This window comes from Diaporthe batatas (assembly GCF_019321695.1).
Source record: "Diaporthe batatas strain CRI 302-4 chromosome Unknown Contig00027, whole genome shotgun sequence".
In the NCBI taxonomy this organism is placed as follows: Eukaryota; Fungi; Ascomycota; class Sordariomycetes; order Diaporthales; family Diaporthaceae; genus Diaporthe; species Diaporthe batatas.
This window is the reverse complement of record NW_025408574.1, coordinates 267,224-284,491: the sequence shown is the minus strand read 5'-3', so window position 1 is coordinate 284,491 and position 17,268 is coordinate 267,224. Positions and strand designations below refer to the sequence as shown.

General features: G+C 48.9%; 5 protein-coding genes across 5 annotated transcripts; 2 read left to right on the top strand and 3 right to left on the bottom strand.

The window, feature by feature from the left end:
• Window positions 1-2,849: 2,849 nt before the first annotated feature.
• KVR01_013451 (uncharacterized protein) lies at window positions 2,850-3,698 on the bottom strand. The gene is made up of 2 exons (XM_044784117.1): window positions 3,672-3,698; window positions 2,850-3,615 (listed from the first exon to the last, which is right to left on the bottom strand). The coding sequence occupies exons 1-2, from the start codon at window positions 3,679-3,681 to the stop codon at window positions 3,035-3,037; spliced, it is 591 nt and encodes a 196-aa protein (XP_044637532.1). The 5' UTR covers window positions 3,682-3,698; the 3' UTR covers window positions 2,850-3,034.
• Window positions 3,699-4,312: 614 nt separating this feature from the next.
• Window positions 4,313-5,744, bottom strand: KVR01_013428 (uncharacterized protein; the record flags this gene model as incomplete). Its single annotated transcript, XM_044781535.1, has 5 exons — window positions 4,313-4,500; window positions 4,563-4,722; window positions 4,778-5,118; window positions 5,178-5,507; window positions 5,621-5,744. 5 exons carry the CDS (start codon window positions 5,742-5,744, stop codon window positions 4,313-4,315), a joined length of 1,143 nt encoding a protein of 380 aa, XP_044637509.1.
• Window positions 5,745-6,406: 662 nt separating this feature from the next.
• KVR01_013446 (uncharacterized protein) lies at window positions 6,407-8,900 on the bottom strand. Its single transcript, XM_044788920.1, has 2 exons — window positions 7,600-8,900; window positions 6,407-7,508 (listed from the first exon to the last, which is right to left on the bottom strand). Exons 1-2 carry the CDS (start codon window positions 8,080-8,082, stop codon window positions 7,392-7,394), a joined length of 600 nt encoding a protein of 199 aa, XP_044637527.1. The 5' UTR covers window positions 8,083-8,900; the 3' UTR covers window positions 6,407-7,391.
• A 1,724-nt stretch (window positions 8,901-10,624) lies between these two features.
• Window positions 10,625-14,063, top strand: KVR01_013494 (uncharacterized protein). Its single transcript, XM_044791075.1, has 2 exons — window positions 10,625-11,270; window positions 11,347-14,063. Exons 1-2 carry the CDS (start codon window positions 11,120-11,122, stop codon window positions 13,863-13,865), a joined length of 2,670 nt encoding a protein of 889 aa, XP_044637575.1. The 5' UTR covers window positions 10,625-11,119; the 3' UTR covers window positions 13,866-14,063.
• Window positions 14,064-14,399: 336 nt separating this feature from the next.
• Window positions 14,400-17,053, top strand: KVR01_013444 (lysophosphatidylcholine acyltransferase). Its single transcript, XM_044788130.1, has 2 exons — window positions 14,400-14,963; window positions 15,029-17,053. The coding sequence occupies exons 1-2, from the start codon at window positions 14,769-14,771 to the stop codon at window positions 16,211-16,213; spliced, it is 1,380 nt and encodes a 459-aa protein (XP_044637525.1). The 5' UTR covers window positions 14,400-14,768; the 3' UTR covers window positions 16,214-17,053.
• The last annotated feature ends 215 nt before the right edge of the window (window positions 17,054-17,268 follow it).

Below are 17,268 nucleotides of genomic sequence, written 5' to 3'. Positions count from 1 at the left end.
TATATATTATTAAAAAATAATTAATAAATAAATTAATTATTATAATTTTTTAATTAAATAATATAAATATATAATTAATAATTATACTTTTATTATAATAATTAATTTTATTAAAAGTATAAATTTAAACTTTTATATTTAAAAGTAAGTTAATATTTATATATTTAATAAATTAATTTATATATTTAATATTTTCTTTTATTTATTTAATGTTTACTTTTCTTAATAACTCCCTTATATTTATAAATACTTTTAAGTTAATATTAAAAGACTTTATAGAATAATATTTTTCTTTAATTTTAATACTTAAAGTATAAACCTTTTTATAATCTTTTACTTTTATTTTTAATAACTCTTTTAATATACCTTTTAACACTCCTTTAAATCTTTTAAATTATATATATTTAAATATCCTTTTAAATATAAGATTAAAAACCTATAATTATAATTTTATAACTAGTTTTTTATTTAACTATATTATATTATTATAACTTTATCTAACTTTATTTAAACTTTTTTTTAAGCCTTTTTAGTATTTTTCTCTTTAAAGGAGTTAAATTTAAAGGGGAGTTCTTAAACTTAAATTTAAGATTCTTATAAATCTTAATTTCCTTTAAATTAAGCTTATAATCCCTTAACTTCTTTAAAAATATATTAACTATCTTAAATATTAATAACTTCTTTTTAAAATAAAAATCTATCTTTATATAATTATAAATCTAATTATTAATAGCTATTTCTTCTTCTATTTATAATAAAGCTATTAAAACTATAAACCTAAATATTATATATAATAATAGAGTATAGTTACCTTATTTAGTTGTCTCTTAGTTTAGTGGGTTATATAATAGGCTGAGTGACTACTTTTAAGTAGTTTTACTTAATAGGTGTTTACTTAAGTAGAGCTAGAACCCTTAAGGGAATAGTAGCTTTATCTTTACCTATTTTAGCTAACTTATACCTAAATTATATAGTAACCTTATATATAATACTTAATAGCGTTAAGACTAGCTTATAGTTTATAATAACTTTAATTTTTAATAAACTAATTTATATTAAGGTTAATAGTATTAACTTAAATTAGTATAGCTTAATATATTAGTATAAAAAGGTATTTTCTAATAATAAATAATATTATAAATAATTATAAAGTTATTATAAAAAGTCTTATATAGTTAAATTAATCTTTAAAAGATATATTATATTTTATTCCTTTAAAACCTAACTATTTACTTCTAGCTTAATAATAAAACTAAAAAATATAAATAGTTTATATATTTAAATATTAATTAAATATTTAAATATTAATTAAATATTAAAAGTTAGAAATTTAAAATATTAAAGAATTAAAAAGTATTAAAAGGTTAGAAAAATATAATTTTTATTTTTATTTTTTAACTTTTAACCTTTTAATATTTAATTAATATTTAAATACTTAGTTAATACTTAAATATATATAACTTAAAAGTTTAAAAGGTAAAGATAAAGAGTTTTAAAGGGGTATTAAAAGAGGTTTAAAAGTTTATATTTAAAGTATTAAAAATTTAAAGAATTTTAATTAAATATATAGTTTTATATAAACTTTATATTTAAAACTAAGTATTAAGTATATTAATAGAAAATATTAAGTGTGTAGATTAACTTATTAAGTGTGTGGATATTAGTTTTTAAAAGTTTTATTTAATTTTTATAATTATATTATTAAAAATAATATTTATTTTTAAAAAAGTAATTTAATTAAATTATTAATTATATTATTTAAAATTTTTAAACCTTTAATAAATATATAAACTAATTTAATAATATATTATTTAAAAATTATTTAAACTTTTTTTTTAAAAAAATATATATTTAAAACTTTATAAAAAACTTTTAAAAAAAAGTAATAATAATATAATATTTATATATTATTAGAAATAATTAATAAGTAAATTAGTTATTATAATCTTTTAATTAAATAATATAAGTATATATATAAGTTAAGTTAATCTAATAGGTTAATAGTAGTAAGTAGGTTATAACTACTTATATAAGTAAGTGCACTAGGTAGGTCACCTTGTTAGGCGTGACTTCGCCACACCTTCTAGAGAGGCGACACACACACAACTAAGACTAATATAACCACATTATAAATAACCTTTATTCCTCTTATATAAGTATATAGAAAGCTAACTAATAGTATAGTTAGTAGTTACACCTCTCGTTATAATAATTTAATTAATAAGTTTATAGTTTATAATTAAAACTTTTACTTTAATTTATTTATAGTTAATTTAATAATTAATTAATTTAAAATATTTTTTTAAATTTAATTATTATTATTTTTATTATAATAATATTATTAATAATAATTATAATATAATAAATATTTATAAAATTAATAAAAACTTTATATATAAACTTTAAAAGAAAGAAATAAGTAGTTATATAATATAAAGAAAAAATATAGTATAGTTAAAGCTAGCTTTAACTTATATATTAGAGAAGCGCAGACGGCTCTATTCCTAGAAGCTGGGTTACCATATGCATACACTTCCACTAAAGGTACAGAGCGTCATGTGTGAGCTGCTTCGGCGTGAGGATCGACATTGGTGCGCCGCGGTATTATCTAAATCGTGCGGCACAGAGATAGCCCTCCAACCCAAGCAGCACCATTTAGTGTTAACGTAGCCATGCGAAGTAACTGGTTCTCGGTGGATTGCATGTGCTGCACCAATTCACTCGCTCGTTAAATTAATGAACCATCATCTTTCAACCGCTTGGATCATAGCATCATAGTATTTCAAAACAATTTTTTGTTGTACCACGCCTATAGGTAAGGTGTCCTATCTCGTCGGATGTGTGCCTTCCCGACGTCGTGCTGAACCCGCGGAGTTTATATTCCAAGGTTGCTTATGACGGTCCACCTAAGCTTTCCTACCAACACACACTTGCACCGCTTGTCTTCGGGGCGATGAGCCAAATGAAATTGCGTATCTAACTCCGTGACGTTGAGAAGGAGCTTAGAAATAGAGACAGAGGATCTGGTACTCAATCAAGATGCCGGCCTGAATACAAATGCCTCAAGCTCCCGGAAGGCCCTGTCCAGGTCGTCATTGGCAATGACCAAGTCATGAACGCCCGGCGTGTCGGCGAATTCAAGCTCGACTCTGGCCTGAGCCAGCCTCTTCTGGATTTGGTCTTCGTTCTCCGTGCCGCGACTCCTAAGACGCGCCTCGAGCGCCTCAAAGCTCGGTGGTTTAATGAACACGTAGCGCGCCTGGGCGCCGAGGCTGGCCTTCATCTGCTTAACACCCTCCATCTCGATATCCAGGATGGCCACCAATCCTTTTGCTGACTGGTCTGCAATGGCCTGTTTGCTAGTTCCATAGGAGTGGCCACTGAAAGATGCGTGCTCCGCGAAGGCATCCTGGGAGACGAGAAGCGAAAAGTCGGAAGGCGAGACGTAATAATAGTTTACGCCCTCGACTTCGCCATTCCGAGGCTTGCGTGTCGTATGAGAGACAGTTAATCCGAATGTGCCCGGGTGTGCAGCAGAGATCATGTCGATCAGAGTCCCTTTGCCCACGCCTGAGGGCCCAGAGATGACGATGGGTCGTAGATCTCGGAGGGGCGCTGCAGTCGAGGTGTTAGTCTCATTTCAGTCTTGGAATGGGCTAGAAAGATCATACTAGAAGTCATTTCGGGAAGGATGCCAGCATGTATGTGGTTGGGATGGGCTGGGATGAGGTTTAGTGTGGTTAAAACGAGTAAATAGAAGAGGAGGAGGGGAAGAAGGTAAGACGGGGATAAAATACACCTAAACATACCCTATACTAACCACCCTTTTCTACATAAATTAATGAACTTATAATAGTAAATAAATAATACTTATACTAAGTCTTAATATATTTAAATATTTTTAATATATTTAAATTAAATATTTATTTAATATTTTTAAACTTTTAATTTAAAAATACTTTTAATAATATTTAAACTTTAATATTATTTTAAGTTTATTTATATAATACTAATTTAATTATAGAATATTTTAATACATTTATTTTGTTTTAATTAGTAGAGGTAAAAATAGCGATTTTAATAGATTTTAATACGAAATTTAGGCTAAATCAGGGGGTTGGCCGAATCCCACCACGGCAACTTACAAAGTGAAAAGCAACAAGTCGTCCCCACACATTGTAGTTGTAGCCGGACTTTGACATGGAAGGTAATCTTTTACGCGCAACGTTCATTCTAGTATGTATTGTCAAAGTATGTCCGTGGCGAACTTCCAGAGTGATTCGGCACACTTAGAAACCCCGGCCTCCTTTCACTAGATTTCATCTTGGCTTTGAACCGGTGATTCCTCGAGCAACTTCAACGCATCCGAAGCCGAAATTCGGTTTTCAGGCAGGAACCTCATGAGTCCTTGCATGATAGGTAGCAAACCCTGAAGCTCTGGATCATGAATGCTGTCACGAAACTTCTGCTCCAGTCGTGGTACTTCCTGCTTTTCATCCTCTATACCACCTGTTAAAATATTCCCCTTTTAATGAGAATGGAATTTTCGGCCATATACTCACCTAATATGTGGTCCAAACCGTTTCGGGTGGTGCGCTTTATTTCCTCCCATTTTGGTCGCCATTCCGTAGGCAACTCTTCAATGAAGTCAATCATATTACCGATCAAACCGTCAATCCCATATGCTAGGAACGGTTTTTGAGAAAATATAAGAAAGTAAATCTGTAATAGATTAAATTAGTCTTTGTAATTTCGGATTGAACGCATCCGCACTTACTATCCATCCAGCACGCCACAGGTCTATTCTGTAGTCGATGTGTGGAGTAAACACGGTCTCGGGTGCGTTCAGGCCAAACGGCTGTGCGATTTTGGCAGGCTCGGCGCCTCGAGCAAACGCTTGACCCCAGTCGATAAGGCAGATGTCCTCATTGTCCTCTTCCAACCAGTCGTCCCATCTTGTGCTTTCCACGAGGTATTTGGGTAAGCTATCCTTCAAGGGCTCGCCGTCGACTGGACGCAGTTCTTCAGTCTTTGGAGGCCCAATGATCTCAGTCAGGCGTTCTTCGGAACAGTCTTCGAAACAAGAGGCGGTAAAAGCAATATTGCGCGCGCTGACATCTAAACCCATTTTTGGTCAACACTAGCTCACCGTATCAATTCTTTAGTAGTGTCCTTACCTCCTTGTGCATATCCAGCCTTGTGCAGTGATGCAAGGGCTTGAAGCAGTTGCTTGGTGATTCTCAAAATAGCAGCCACCTCGAGGCGTTCTCCAGGTTCGTTGTACTCACAGCTGACAACATATCCGACACTAGGGCCGAGCAGTTCCAGCACGAGACATTGATGATTGCCATTAGGTCCTGCGTGTACAAACGAGTCTAGTAAACGGACAACATGCTGTATGGAGCTGTCCTTTTGCAGCGCACGTAGCATTTGCGCCTCTCGGGACTCGGTTTCAGCGGCTGTTAGGATCTTTAGGGAGACCCACTGATGTTGCCTGCGATTAGATACTATCAGTTGTGTCCGGGTGAGAGCAGAGGATGTCCAACCACCTACTCATTATCTCTGGCTAGCCACACTGTCGAGAAGCCCCCCCAGCCCAACTTGTTGACTATTCGGTAACGTCCCTCTTTGAAGAGGTCTCCAAGGTGGACGGGGTGGTACCCGTCTGGCTCATAGCGAGAAAGATTTTCCTCATCCCATAGCTCTCTAATCTGATAATAGCAGGCAGGAAATTCAGTGTCCATCACGTTACCTAGCCTGTCTGAAAAAAGTTTGATGCAAAGAATGTATAAATGAAAACCTTGGAAGGCAGGTAGGAGGAACACGTTAGACGTAGGCCGAATAGCGATTTGTGATTGTCGTGGAGAGCGTGAATCCGTGCAGAAGTTGAATGTGTCAGAGCTGGGGATGGGCAGCTGTTTTTAATTAGGCAGATATCTGCTCAAGTAGTGGGTACTTCGTCTTTAGGCCCGCCTGCCGTTCCGTGTGTCGACCAACGGCCTCCGTCCATCAAACAGGCACCGGCGAGTACAGCTTCCGTTCTTCAATTTACAGACTTAATTGCTACAATAAAAAACTTCAAGTTTCCTTTAGAGATCAAACCGATCAGGCATAATTCACTGGCATGGACTCAGCGCTCTGTCCATTATCTGCGTCACCTTGCTCTTGAGCTTCTACCTGAAGCTGTTCCGAGGAGAAATCGCTGCTGGAGAGGGCGTATATATATGTTTTGCTAACCATATCCACCACGATTTCAATTACTGGCACCGTATTCTCTTTTCGCCCGCGGTCCGCTTTAGGGCTGGTTGTAGGAATGATGGTAATAATTGTTTTCGGTTTCGGTGCTCAAGTGCTCGAAGGCTCCGGTAGCACGTTCATTAACCAGGGTACTGGGGACTTGATAATTGAGAAAGTGAAATGATTTCTGAGCAACCGCTTCCGGACTTCACGGCTAGATACATGCATCATTCCAATCTAGATGACGGTGCATACCGGACTTTAAATCTCGTTTTGAATAAAAAACGCGGGGGATTTCATCAATTTATTTGGCTGCTAGAATTACCTTATTGTCCCAGCTGAAACCTCATGACACTGTCATAATGTCAGTGGCATAAATCATTTGTATGACTGTCTTGTTACTACCATAGAGAGTGTACCTCGAAATCGAAGCAGCGGAGCTGTGTGCTAGCCTACTATGTCTGTCTACCTAGATCATATATAGATGCGCTCGAGCTTGCTCGATTGATTTGAGTTTCGACACAAGTCACAACAATAGGTAATAGAGAGGAAGTTCATTAGTGCTGTACAAAAGAGAAGAGTGATTAATGACGCATGAGTACCCTAGGATAGCTTGGTGTTTTGTAGAGACTGTGAATATTTCCATGTTACCTTGCACACTTCTCATTCCTGTGGTCTCGTTCCCGGTAAGACTCTTATAATCAGGCACTTTTGGACGGAAGTGACGCACCCAGAGCCCACTGCTGCTAGCATGACATCCCTGGAACCAGATGGGACAGAGTATGGTATGTGGCGTCCTCCGTGGTAATACTGCTGGTTGTGTCAGCATGAGACAATCATGCGGCCGGAGAAAAAGAAGAAAAAAGAGGCAAATCATGGCGTCAAGGCCCTGGCATTTTGCGCGTGGGTGACACGGCAGGGGCAGATGTGCGAGACCGCAGGCTGACTGCGGAAAACTAGTCCCAGCCAAAATACCACAAATCAATGCCCATCGTGATTACTATTTACGTCTACTCGAAGTCATTACTAGCATTAAAAAGTTCATTCCTCCGCGTCTCCGAGGCGTTGACGAAGTATCCTTCAACCCAGCACACCGCTCAGCACGAACTAGGGGCCCACAAGTGCAGCCTCAATAACGCGGCTCGCTTGCTGTCTTAGACAAAAGTGCGGGTCACGTTGACCGCCTCACACGTAGGGTTGATCGGCTCTCCCGTGGTGACCCAGGCAAGAGCGTGATAGTAGTATCCAGTGTACGTGTAGCACGCGTACCACTACACAAACAAAACGAGATCAGCCATATGGTCACACACAACCGCGCCAACACGGACAAATCCACGTTCATGGAACTGGTGGTAGACTCACCTGGTACTCGGGTGTCGTAAGTTGGCCCGTAGGGTACTCGCCAGCCACGAAGGCGGACTCGTCGTAGGTGGCGGAGTAGATGAAGAGCTTGTTGTCGGCGTCGAAGCCGACATAGTCATAGCTGTAGGAGGGCGTGAACGTGGGGACGGCGACGTTGCTGTGGAGATTCTGGGTGAAGGTCAGTCCGGAGCTCACGTTGAAGCCGGAGCCCTGGAGGAGCCAGACGAGCGGCCCGATCTCGAAATCGGTGCTGCTCGAGGTGACGTTGAGGTTAAAGGTGTTGTAGTTGACCGGGGTGCCGTCCGTGCCGGACAGGCAGAGCTGCTCGATGGCGGCGCCGGCGTGGCAGGCGCCGAGATATTGACCGTTTATGTCCTCATTGTCGCTCTCGAGCTTCAGGGTGAAGGGCGCGGAGGTGTTGTAGTCCTGCGCCGACACAACTGACAGCGTCAAGGCGAGGAGGGCAGAGAGAATGCACTTCATGACGTCAAATTTCGACGATATGAATTGACGGTAAGTGTGAGTGAGAGAAGGGAGAAGGTAGAGGTCAAAGACTGGGCTGACAGAGTGGGTAGCAATTAAAGATTAATAAGGGTGAGTAGATATGTTCAGTTGATCCTAAGATGATCGACACTGCAACGAGTGGGACGGGACTGAAAGAAAGCCCTTGGCGGGGAGAAGAGGCGAATGCTGCATTTATATGCAGACCGCCTGCATGCAGCACCTGCCAAGGGCGATACCACACAGTTGCCAGAATAGGAAAGAGGAAGTTGCCGACCTCCACGTACGAGCGGAATCCACAATACGAAGGGCTGCATCATGCTCCGAGTCGTTTCCTCACCTGCCGGGCTCAGCGGCCCCGGATTCCATGGGTCCAAGGAAAGCAGCCGCCAGAAGAGGGCGTTGACGGTGAAGCCGGATGGACCATCTCAGACAGCTCGTTCGTCTATTTTTGCCTTGGGCTGAACAGACTGTCCAGGTGGGTTGCCTGGTGGCCGAGACAAGGCTAGCCTACGTAACTGCAAGCTTCCGCGCAGTTCCGTGACTGATCAGTGATGATGATGATGACTGAGGTCAGCCCCGGCTGTCTCGGCCTCAACCCGTGCAAAGGGACATGTCGTCACGGAGAGAAGCCTTCGCCACGAGCCTGCGCCATATCGTACGACTGGCACTCACGCCCACGGCTCAGAAACGATGTGTGTCAGTAAGCCGGTGAAGGCATCCGGATACGAAATGTTGATTTGGATGTCGCCCAACCTTGAGGGTGTCAGTGAGCAAGTACGTAGACAGACGATCGACAACGTCTCGTGACGATCTTCAACAGGGGCAGGAAAAACGAGAGGGGTAGTCGTTCCTCCCCGCCGTGGAGCCGTGCGTGAGCCGTGCGTTGGTCCATGGCACCTCACCCCAAATATGCAGAGAGAGCACACCGCGTCGGTGGGTGTTGGCCGGGAGGGTTTTGGTCTTCGTATTCGAGAGTCAGGTGTCGTCTAGCCTGCTAGCCTGCTAGCCTGGTTTTTGCGAGCGACCCTTTCCACCCTGGATTTGGGGCATAGTGCTCACTAGGGGTACACTAAAGTTCACTAGGGGTACAAAATCTGGCTAGGGGTACAGAATTTCAAAACCTCACGAAGACCGATAGCCGCTTCGAGATTCTGAGGACCACAAACAGGGCGGGTTGGTCCTCTGGGAACTCGGGTCGTGCCTACCGGCCCTACTCGCGGCCCTCCGCTATGCTTCGCGCTCCGGGGCTCGCCCCCTTCGCCCCAGCCAGCCCTTTTGCTCAGTAAGAGCGGCTCTCGGCGTTTGTACCCCCCATGAGGTTTTGAGATTCTGTACCCCTAGCCAGATTTTGTACCCCTAGTGAACTTTAGTGTACCCCTAGTGAGCTAGAACCCCCTGGATTTGCACGCGAGCGGACAGCTGCCGGCATGAGATATGCGAGTGACTGACCAGTAAGCTGTCGTCATGTTAATAAGACTAGGGCGGTCAGTGCACCATGCCCAAAAGTTCGGATGGTGTCTTGCCAGGAACAGACTCATTCTGTCAGTCTGTTTGCCTCCTATACGTGAGTGTCCTATAGGATGATCCCCTCTTGGGATCTGTCTTGGTCGAAGGCTTCCTATTCTAGAACTTTTAGGTCGCGAGTCCGAACTTAGTCTGGCTCATCGAATTTATGATCGCAGGCAACGAGTCTTAGTCGAGCATGTAAGTCTGAACTAGCTATCCGGCATGCGGTCAGAGTGTGGCCAGAGACTAGGCCGGGCTGGCGGGCGGAATGGAATATATATCAATCGTAGGAGATCAGCATCTTGGTAATGCCGCTAGTGGCATGATTCAGAGCCGTTATCAGATCGAGCCAAGCTCGCCGCAGCCGCTCCTGGCCACCTTTGTGGGAGTAGGCACGATTCTCGTCTCGGCCGGACAGGATGCCATCCTGATCGACGGGTTCTTCAGGGGTCCACTCGCCCGGGGACGTGGCGCCGGGGGAGATCGAGGCCCCGCTCGTGATGCCGGCGCCGGCCAAGGCGCTCAGGACGGGGCGGTGCTACAGCTTCGCGGTGGTGCCGATTCACTGGGACAACTTCCTGAAGCCCCTGAGCTCGCCCTTGTTGCCGCTGCCGTGGTCGGGACAAGTGCCAGGCTGCAGGTATCAATCTCCGTGTGATGCAGGCGTGGGATGTCGTGGATTGTGCATAACATATCCGTTGACAAAACAAGCTTCGGCCGAGTGAGTCGGGCAGAAATGGGTTTAGTTGGGACCGAAGGACGGGAACCCAGAGACGGGAGGCAGGGGGGTCTGTCTGCTGGGTGTTGGGTAACTCGGGTTGGACCAGCAACCAGCCAGCAACCAGGCTGCAGTGCCGGGCAGGGGTGCACAGTGAGCTGGCGTGCCGGAGGGGGGGGGGGCGGCCAGGGCCCAGGGCCCACTCTCCCAGCCTCATGTTTACTTTAGCTCGCCGTACGATGATGCACTCAGGGCCCTCTGCCAGGTTCCGTCTTGTTGGTTCCTGCACGGTTTTCGATTCTTCTGTTCCTGACTGTTTAGAAAAAGACAAAATTCATCGGGCAACAACAACATGCGAGCACGCCTGTTGCAGGGAAGACGCCGTTGCTAAACCGCCATAGCCAAGAGCTTCTTCCTAGCTCCCTGCCGCTGGTTGCCCAAAGCTTCATCCACTTACACGGCGGCCCGCCTAGCCAGGAGGAGGCGTGTTAGCCTGGCTAGCTGCTTGCTGATGAGTTGTCTGGCCGACCACCACCACCACCACCAGCAGCACCACCGCCAGGAGAATCCCATTCGATTTTCCTATGACGAGACGGCCTTCTTTGCCCCGATTGTTTCTCCATTCCTCGCCTATCGCTTCCAACCTCCTTCCATTCCAACCTTATCTGCCATTTTCGAGACGGCCTTCCTGCTTCTTCTTTGAATTGAATTGGATCATAGACTCGGACTGATCGACCAGATTCCCGCCTGCTCTGCTTCGCCGTCAGGCAGGCCGGTCGGCCGACCGCCACCATGGCGCCGCTGAACGACATGTCGGCGCCCGGCACCGCCTCCTACAGTTCCGATACCATGGAGGTCGGTGACGGGACATGGGACTTCACCAAGAACGACTTTCTCCTCCCGAACCTCGTCGGCCTCAATTTCGAGACCATGCAGTACAATGGTGAGCCTCCACCCCACCCGCTGGCGTGCCAAAGCCGTAGCTACGCAGTCGCTGACATCACCATCCACCCGCACAGGCATGGGCAATCGTTTCTCGACTCTGGCGCAGTACCACACACTCATCAAGGCCCACGGCATAATAGGTGCCATCGTCTTCCTCTTCATCGTCCCCGCAGCCGTATTTTACGCTCGCTTCTACACAAAACGCCCGGGATATGCCATGCGGTATCATGCCTACCTTCAGATACTCGCTGTGCTCCTGACCACCGCCGTCTTTGTCCTCGGTTACTTCTCCGTCGGCCCTGAGCGAAGCCTGACCAACCCGCACCACGGCATTGGCGTCGCTATATACACCCTGATCCTCCTGCAGATCGTCGGAGGCCGCTTGATCAAGAACATACGAGGCCGCTCACTCAGGGTCATGCTGCATCAGTGGTTCGGCCGGACCATTGCCCTGCTGGGCATCGCCCAGGTGCCCCTTGGTCTGGCCCTCTACGGCTCCCCAAAGTACACCTTCATTCTTTTCGCTGTCTGGATGGCATTTCTGCTGCTTCTGTACTTCATACTCGAATATCGTGCCTATGACCGTCCAGACTACGTGGTCCGCGACGGAAGGTCCGAGATCGTCCGCACCGAGCCCAAGTCCGGTGGGTCTCGCTGGCTTGGCCCCCTCGCCGCCGGTGGTGCTACCTGGGCTCTCTTGCGTGGGCGCAAGAAAGAGCGGTCTCGAAGCAGGAGCCGCAGCCGCTCGCGTGCGTCTCGCCGAGGCAGTCGGAGCCGGAGCCGTGCCCCGGAGGTCATCCCGTCCAGACGGGCTAGTTACATTGAGGACGAGAAGTATACCGATCGATACAGCGAAAGACCGAGGAAGAGCACCGACGAACACGGCGGTGGTTTCATGAACAAGTTCCTCGGCGTGGGCGCTGGCCTGGGTGCTGGTGCGCTGATCGGCCGCATGATGGGCAAGAGAAAGCGCGGGGTCGACGACGATGAGTACTCAGCTGTGGCAACTGACACGCCCAGCAGGAGGCGTCCGTCGAGTAGGAGACGTGCCGGCACAATTTACAGTGACGAAAGCGAGGAATACCACAGGGATGGGCACAGGTCACCTCTATTGCCCGGACCCGGTGGCCCGTCAGCAATGGCAGCAGCTGTGAGCGCAGCCGAGGCTCGGCCGGGGGCTCGGAGGTCATCAAGGCCCATCACTCCGCCGCCTTCCCATCGCCGCGGAGATCCGAGGATGGAAAGTGTGGTAGAATCTGACTACTCCTCATATATAAGCCCATCAAGACGGGACCAGGTGGGCAGCCACCCGGGCAGGGGAGCGGCTGAGAAAGGTCTCCTCGCGGGGCTGGGTCTAGGCTGGTTCGCCAAGAAGATGAGAGATCGGCGGGAGCAGAAGGAGGAGGAACGGATGAGGATCGAGGAGGAGGAGAGGCGTGCAGGGCGCTATAGCCCGAGATACACTGGCGACGGATACTCCAACTCGCCTCGCAGAGAGTCGCGCCGAGCGTCCATCCGCCCAGCTGGCCCGCCCAGGAGGACGACATCACCATCCCGCTTGACAGAAGAATCGTCGCTTATCGAGCCGCGGCCTCTGTCAGGGTACGAGTCACACCCACCACTTGAGCCCCTGCCGACGGGAGGCTACCGGCCACCACCAACGGCGGCGGGTCCTGCACCGCCGCCGGTCGGCCAGTATGCCAACATGGCGTCTGCCCCGGCGCCGGGTATCATACCAGTGCCGATGGATACCGGAGGGCATTCGAGAACGCATTCGCACCAGAGCATCGTCGACATGCCTGCAATGCCACCCGACCCACACGGCGTCTTGCACACGGCCAAGTCGTCGGAGACCGAATCATACCTGTCACGGAGAGAAAGGCGGTCTGAGAGCCGCCGCAGGGCAGGCGACGACGCGGCCGCAGCCGCTGCCGCGTCGGCCGCGCATCTTGCAGCAGAGCAGGAGGCTCAACGCCGAGTGGAGTCGGACCGTGAAACGTCCAGAGACAGAACACCACCGGTAAGCGTCAAGGTCAAAGTGCATGACGACAAGGACCGGAACGTGACACTGCGCCGCCTCACCGAGCAGGAGGCTTTGGCAGCCCGGCGAGCGAGGAGGCAACGCACCGAGTCGCTGAGCAGTCTTTCCGGGAGCGAAGCGCCTGGTGGCTCCTCCCGCACGAGATACAGGCGCGACACGAGCCGGCGGCGGGCGGCAGAGGAAGCGGCAGAACACAGGGCAGAGTCGTCACTGTCGTCGCTGCCACAGCCGACACCTGCCTTCGCGGGCGGCAAGAAACCAAAGGATTCGGCGTACTACTCGGGTCAGCCGCTCGCACAGGTCGGACCGGCGGGCATGACACCAGCAGCGGGCGCGACGGTCTCAACCCTAGCGAGTATCCAGAGTCCTGGTAGCCACGGGACCTGGAGCGGGATGAGTCCAGTCGGAGGCCCGTCTGCGGTCGGAGGCGTGCCGGCGGCAGGGCCCAGCGAGGCCAGCGCGACTGCTTCGGCTGCTGACAGGAGGAGGCGGCGACGCCTCGAGCGGCAAGCCGCAAGGCCTGGGGCGAGCGGGGCCGTTGACTTCACATGAGCAAGGCGAGGCCGATTCTCGGGACCAATCCCACATTCCCATACTTTGTTTGGGGTTCTGATTTGCTGTCAAATCTGCATATGGCAGGTGCATACAGTCCTGTCTGGCGTTCAGGTTCGTCCAAGCAAAGGATGATAAGCACAGGTGTCAAGGCACGATCTGACATGATCTGTCTGGGTCGGGTCGATTTTGGTCGGGTTTCTCTTTTTTTTTTGGGGGGGGGGGGTGTAAAATGGATGTCGAATAAACATGACGCGGGAGAAGACATGGCGAGATATGTACACATTACGAAGACAAAGATGTAATGACGGTAATACCAAAGATTCTCATGATGTCGCATTTGTCTGCCTCTTCTCTTGGCTGCTTGCATGATCGTGAAGGTAGAGGCCAAGTCCGTGTTGAGTACCGGTATTGAGAGTAGCAGTGACAGGCCCTGCCGAGCCGAGAGCCGAGGAACCCCTGCGGACCCAGCAACGTGGTGGTTGGTCCGGTCGCATGCAGGGGTGCGATCGATGTCGTCGTCCAGTTTAGAAACTTTCCGCTCACTCTCAGCATGTGAGGCAGGCGCTTTCTCGGCCTCCTGCTGGCAACACATATATGCCTGTGTATCCAGGTATCACCTTCGTTTCCCTCCCCGATGTAATGCATTGTGATGCGTCTTTTTTTTATCAGTTCAGAACATCCCCAGAGCCGCTCCTAATACCCTCAAGGTCGGGGCTATGACACGATCCTTGGCCGGCCCCACACAAAGCGCGTCGGCGAGGATCGAATCGAATTGTTGAGGTCGCCATCGAGATCAGATAAATCCAACACCCTCCCCGCCCTCTCGTGACTGCTGGCTGCAGCCATCACCACGCCTTGAACCTGCCTGTCTCCTAATCCGAGCCATGGCGACCATAGCTCATGGCCAATACCCTCAGCGCCGGCCCAATGGCCTGTGGCGCGGGTCTTCTGCCATGGTCATGGGCCTCACCGGCACCGTCTCCAAGGGTTTTCTCAACGGCCTCAATGACATCCAGACCACCGGGCTTGACAACTTTGTTAAGCTGCTTGAAAGTCGCGAGGACCCTTTCCAGCGACAAAGAGGGCTCATCACCGGTATGACATGTCCATCCCAATGCTCATTTACCATGCACACACCTCATACTCACCCTCATCCACAGTCAGCAACCACATATCAGTGTAAGTCAGAAGAGAGCTTGTCCCCATCTGGGTCTTTAGCCAGGCTGGCTTCGCAATATCTCACACGTCTGGACAGAATCGACGATCCAGTAATATGGGGCGTCCTCCCTCTCCAAATGGCATTCCAGCCCTGGAATCTCCGATGGAGCCTCGGCGCCCACGACATCTGCTTCAAGAACAAGCTTTTGAGCACCTTCTTCACCCTCGGCCAGGTTCTCCCCACCCACCGCGCGCTGCACTCGCCGCACGCAGGCCTCTTCCAGCCCACCATGACCCAGGCCGTGCGCCTGCTGTCGGCGTACCCTTTCAAGACGACAGGCGAGCACACGGCCTTCGCGCCCGAGCAGCCCAAGACCGTCACGAAGCAGTCCCTCCTGCAGGACCTGCGCGACCCCTTCTCCGAGGGCAGCCTGATCTTCAGCACCGACGGCCGCGACACGCACACCGCGCCCTCGGCCTTCCTGTCCAACCGCCACGCCTGGGTGCACATCTTCCCCGAGGGCCTGGTCCACCAGCACGCGCAGAGGCAGCTGCGCTACTTCAAGTGGGGTGTCGCCCGGCTCATCCTCGAGGCGGAGCCCATGCCCGACATGGTGCCCATGTTCATCGACGGCACCTCGGACATCATGAACGAGAACAGGACCTTCCCGCGCGCCGTGCCCCGCCCGGGGAAGAAGGTCCACGTCGCGTTCGGCGACAAGGTCGACATGGAGTCTACCTTTGGGGACCTGCGCAGGCGCTGGAAGGCCCTGGTCAAGAAGGCCATGGACGCCAGGGAGGCAGAGATCGCCGCCGCCGAGAGGCTGGTGGCCGAGGCGGCGGGGAAGAGCACCACGAGCGCCGCCAAGGCCGCCGCGTCAGAGTCCAACTCGGGCAGGACCGGCATCGTCGCTGCGCTGCCCAAGAGGCCCTCCTCCATCGCGGTGCCGGACGTCCTCCGCGTGGGCGACCTCCCTGACGAGCTGAAGCACAGCAAGGAGGCGGACCAGATCAGGGTCGAGGTGGCGCTGCGGGTGCGCAACGAGGTGCTGAAGCTGCGCAGGAGCCTGGGCTACCCTGACGAGGACCCGGCGGGGAAATTCGGGCTGGCGGAGACTTGGGCGAGAGACCCGAAGCACACCAAGAAGAGTCCTATCGACGGGAGCACGGAGAAGCCCAGCACATAGAGAGGGACTAGATATACAGCGACGACCAACCCCGTGTAAGATATTAGAACAGCCAAAGGCTTTGCCGTTATGCAGGTTTACTGTTTGTTGTATGCTTCGGTCACTTTCCGGCCAGCATAGCGCAAGGTGTTGTCTGGATATGAACTTTAATGGCCTTGTTCGGGACGTGATGTGCTTGCATTGGTGGCTGCAACAGAGACATCACCTTCGATCCAGTAAAAATTATACCACAGAAAGACAACAAAGCACTACTTTTTCCACGTTTGTTTACCCAGCATTCCGTCTTTCGTCGTCTTGCCACGGTTTGGCACATCGGACCTCACCGAAGGCTGCTTGCTTCACAGACTGAAGCAGATGTGACATCCCGCTGCTCCCCAGTTTGTAAGGCTGTCTTCATCAAGCCCGGCCCATTACTTAGCTTGTGACTTCGATTGGGGATGACGCAGCTGATGCTCATGGGTTCACCACAGAAGTCTGAGGTTTATAGCCTGGCCACTATCGCACCTTGGGCCTGGTTGATCCACAAAGCGTCCAGATTTTGCCCTGGTTCTGCGGCACCCGAGTTCCCCAGTCTCAGAGCCTGTGGCTTACAAGAGATATGTAGCCCAGCCACGCATATTCGGCTGCGTTCATTGCCGTCGCAGATGGCTAGCTGAGTCGAGGCGTCGAACCGGTGGACAAGACTGCCAATGATGGAGGTCCACCTGAGAGTCCTTCTTGCGAATCTATATTGTGGCCGCATCCTGACTCTTGGATCCCGAGATATGCACTTCTGACTTTGTCAACCGCCCCCTAATCTTCCCTGGTCAAATTCGTGGCACAAGATAATCTCAGCATGGCAACCATAATAGGGGGGTGGGGGTGGGGTTCTCAGTTTTTTGATCGTGGCCTTGGCCTCTAGGAGCAGCGAGTTCGTCTACAACCCCTTGTGATAGACCCCCGTAACAAAGCCATGTTGAATTCAATACACATACGCCGGAACCTCACACGTCACACCTGACACGAAGGCGTTGAGCCAGGGGTGAGACAGTAAAACACCATGTATTCTGTTGAGA

What these genes read in the sequence shown, in the direction of transcription:
- KVR01_013494 (XM_044791075.1), top strand. Translation starts at nt 11,120, where the DNA reads ATGGCGCCGCTGAACGACATGTCGGCGCCCGGCACCGCCTCCTACAGT. An exon ending in CGAGACCATGCAGTACAATG is followed by an intron (nt 11,271 to 11,346) that starts GTGAGCCTCCAC and finishes CCACCCGCACAG; the next exon opens with GCATGGGCAATCGTTTCTCG.
- KVR01_013446 (XM_044788920.1), bottom strand. Translation starts at nt 8,082, where the DNA reads ATGAAGTGCATTCTCTCTGCCCTCCTCGCCTTGACGCTGTCAGTTGTG. An exon ending in TTACGACACCCGAGTACCAG is followed by an intron (nt 7,509 to 7,599) that starts GTGAGTCTACCA and finishes TTGTTTGTGTAG; the next exon opens with TGGTACGCGTGCTACACGTA.
- KVR01_013444 (XM_044788130.1), top strand. Translation starts at nt 14,769, where the DNA reads ATGGCCAATACCCTCAGCGCCGGCCCAATGGCCTGTGGCGCGGGTCTT. An exon ending in ACAAAGAGGGCTCATCACCG is followed by an intron (nt 14,964 to 15,028) that starts GTATGACATGTC and finishes CCTCATCCACAG; the next exon opens with TCAGCAACCACATATCAGTG.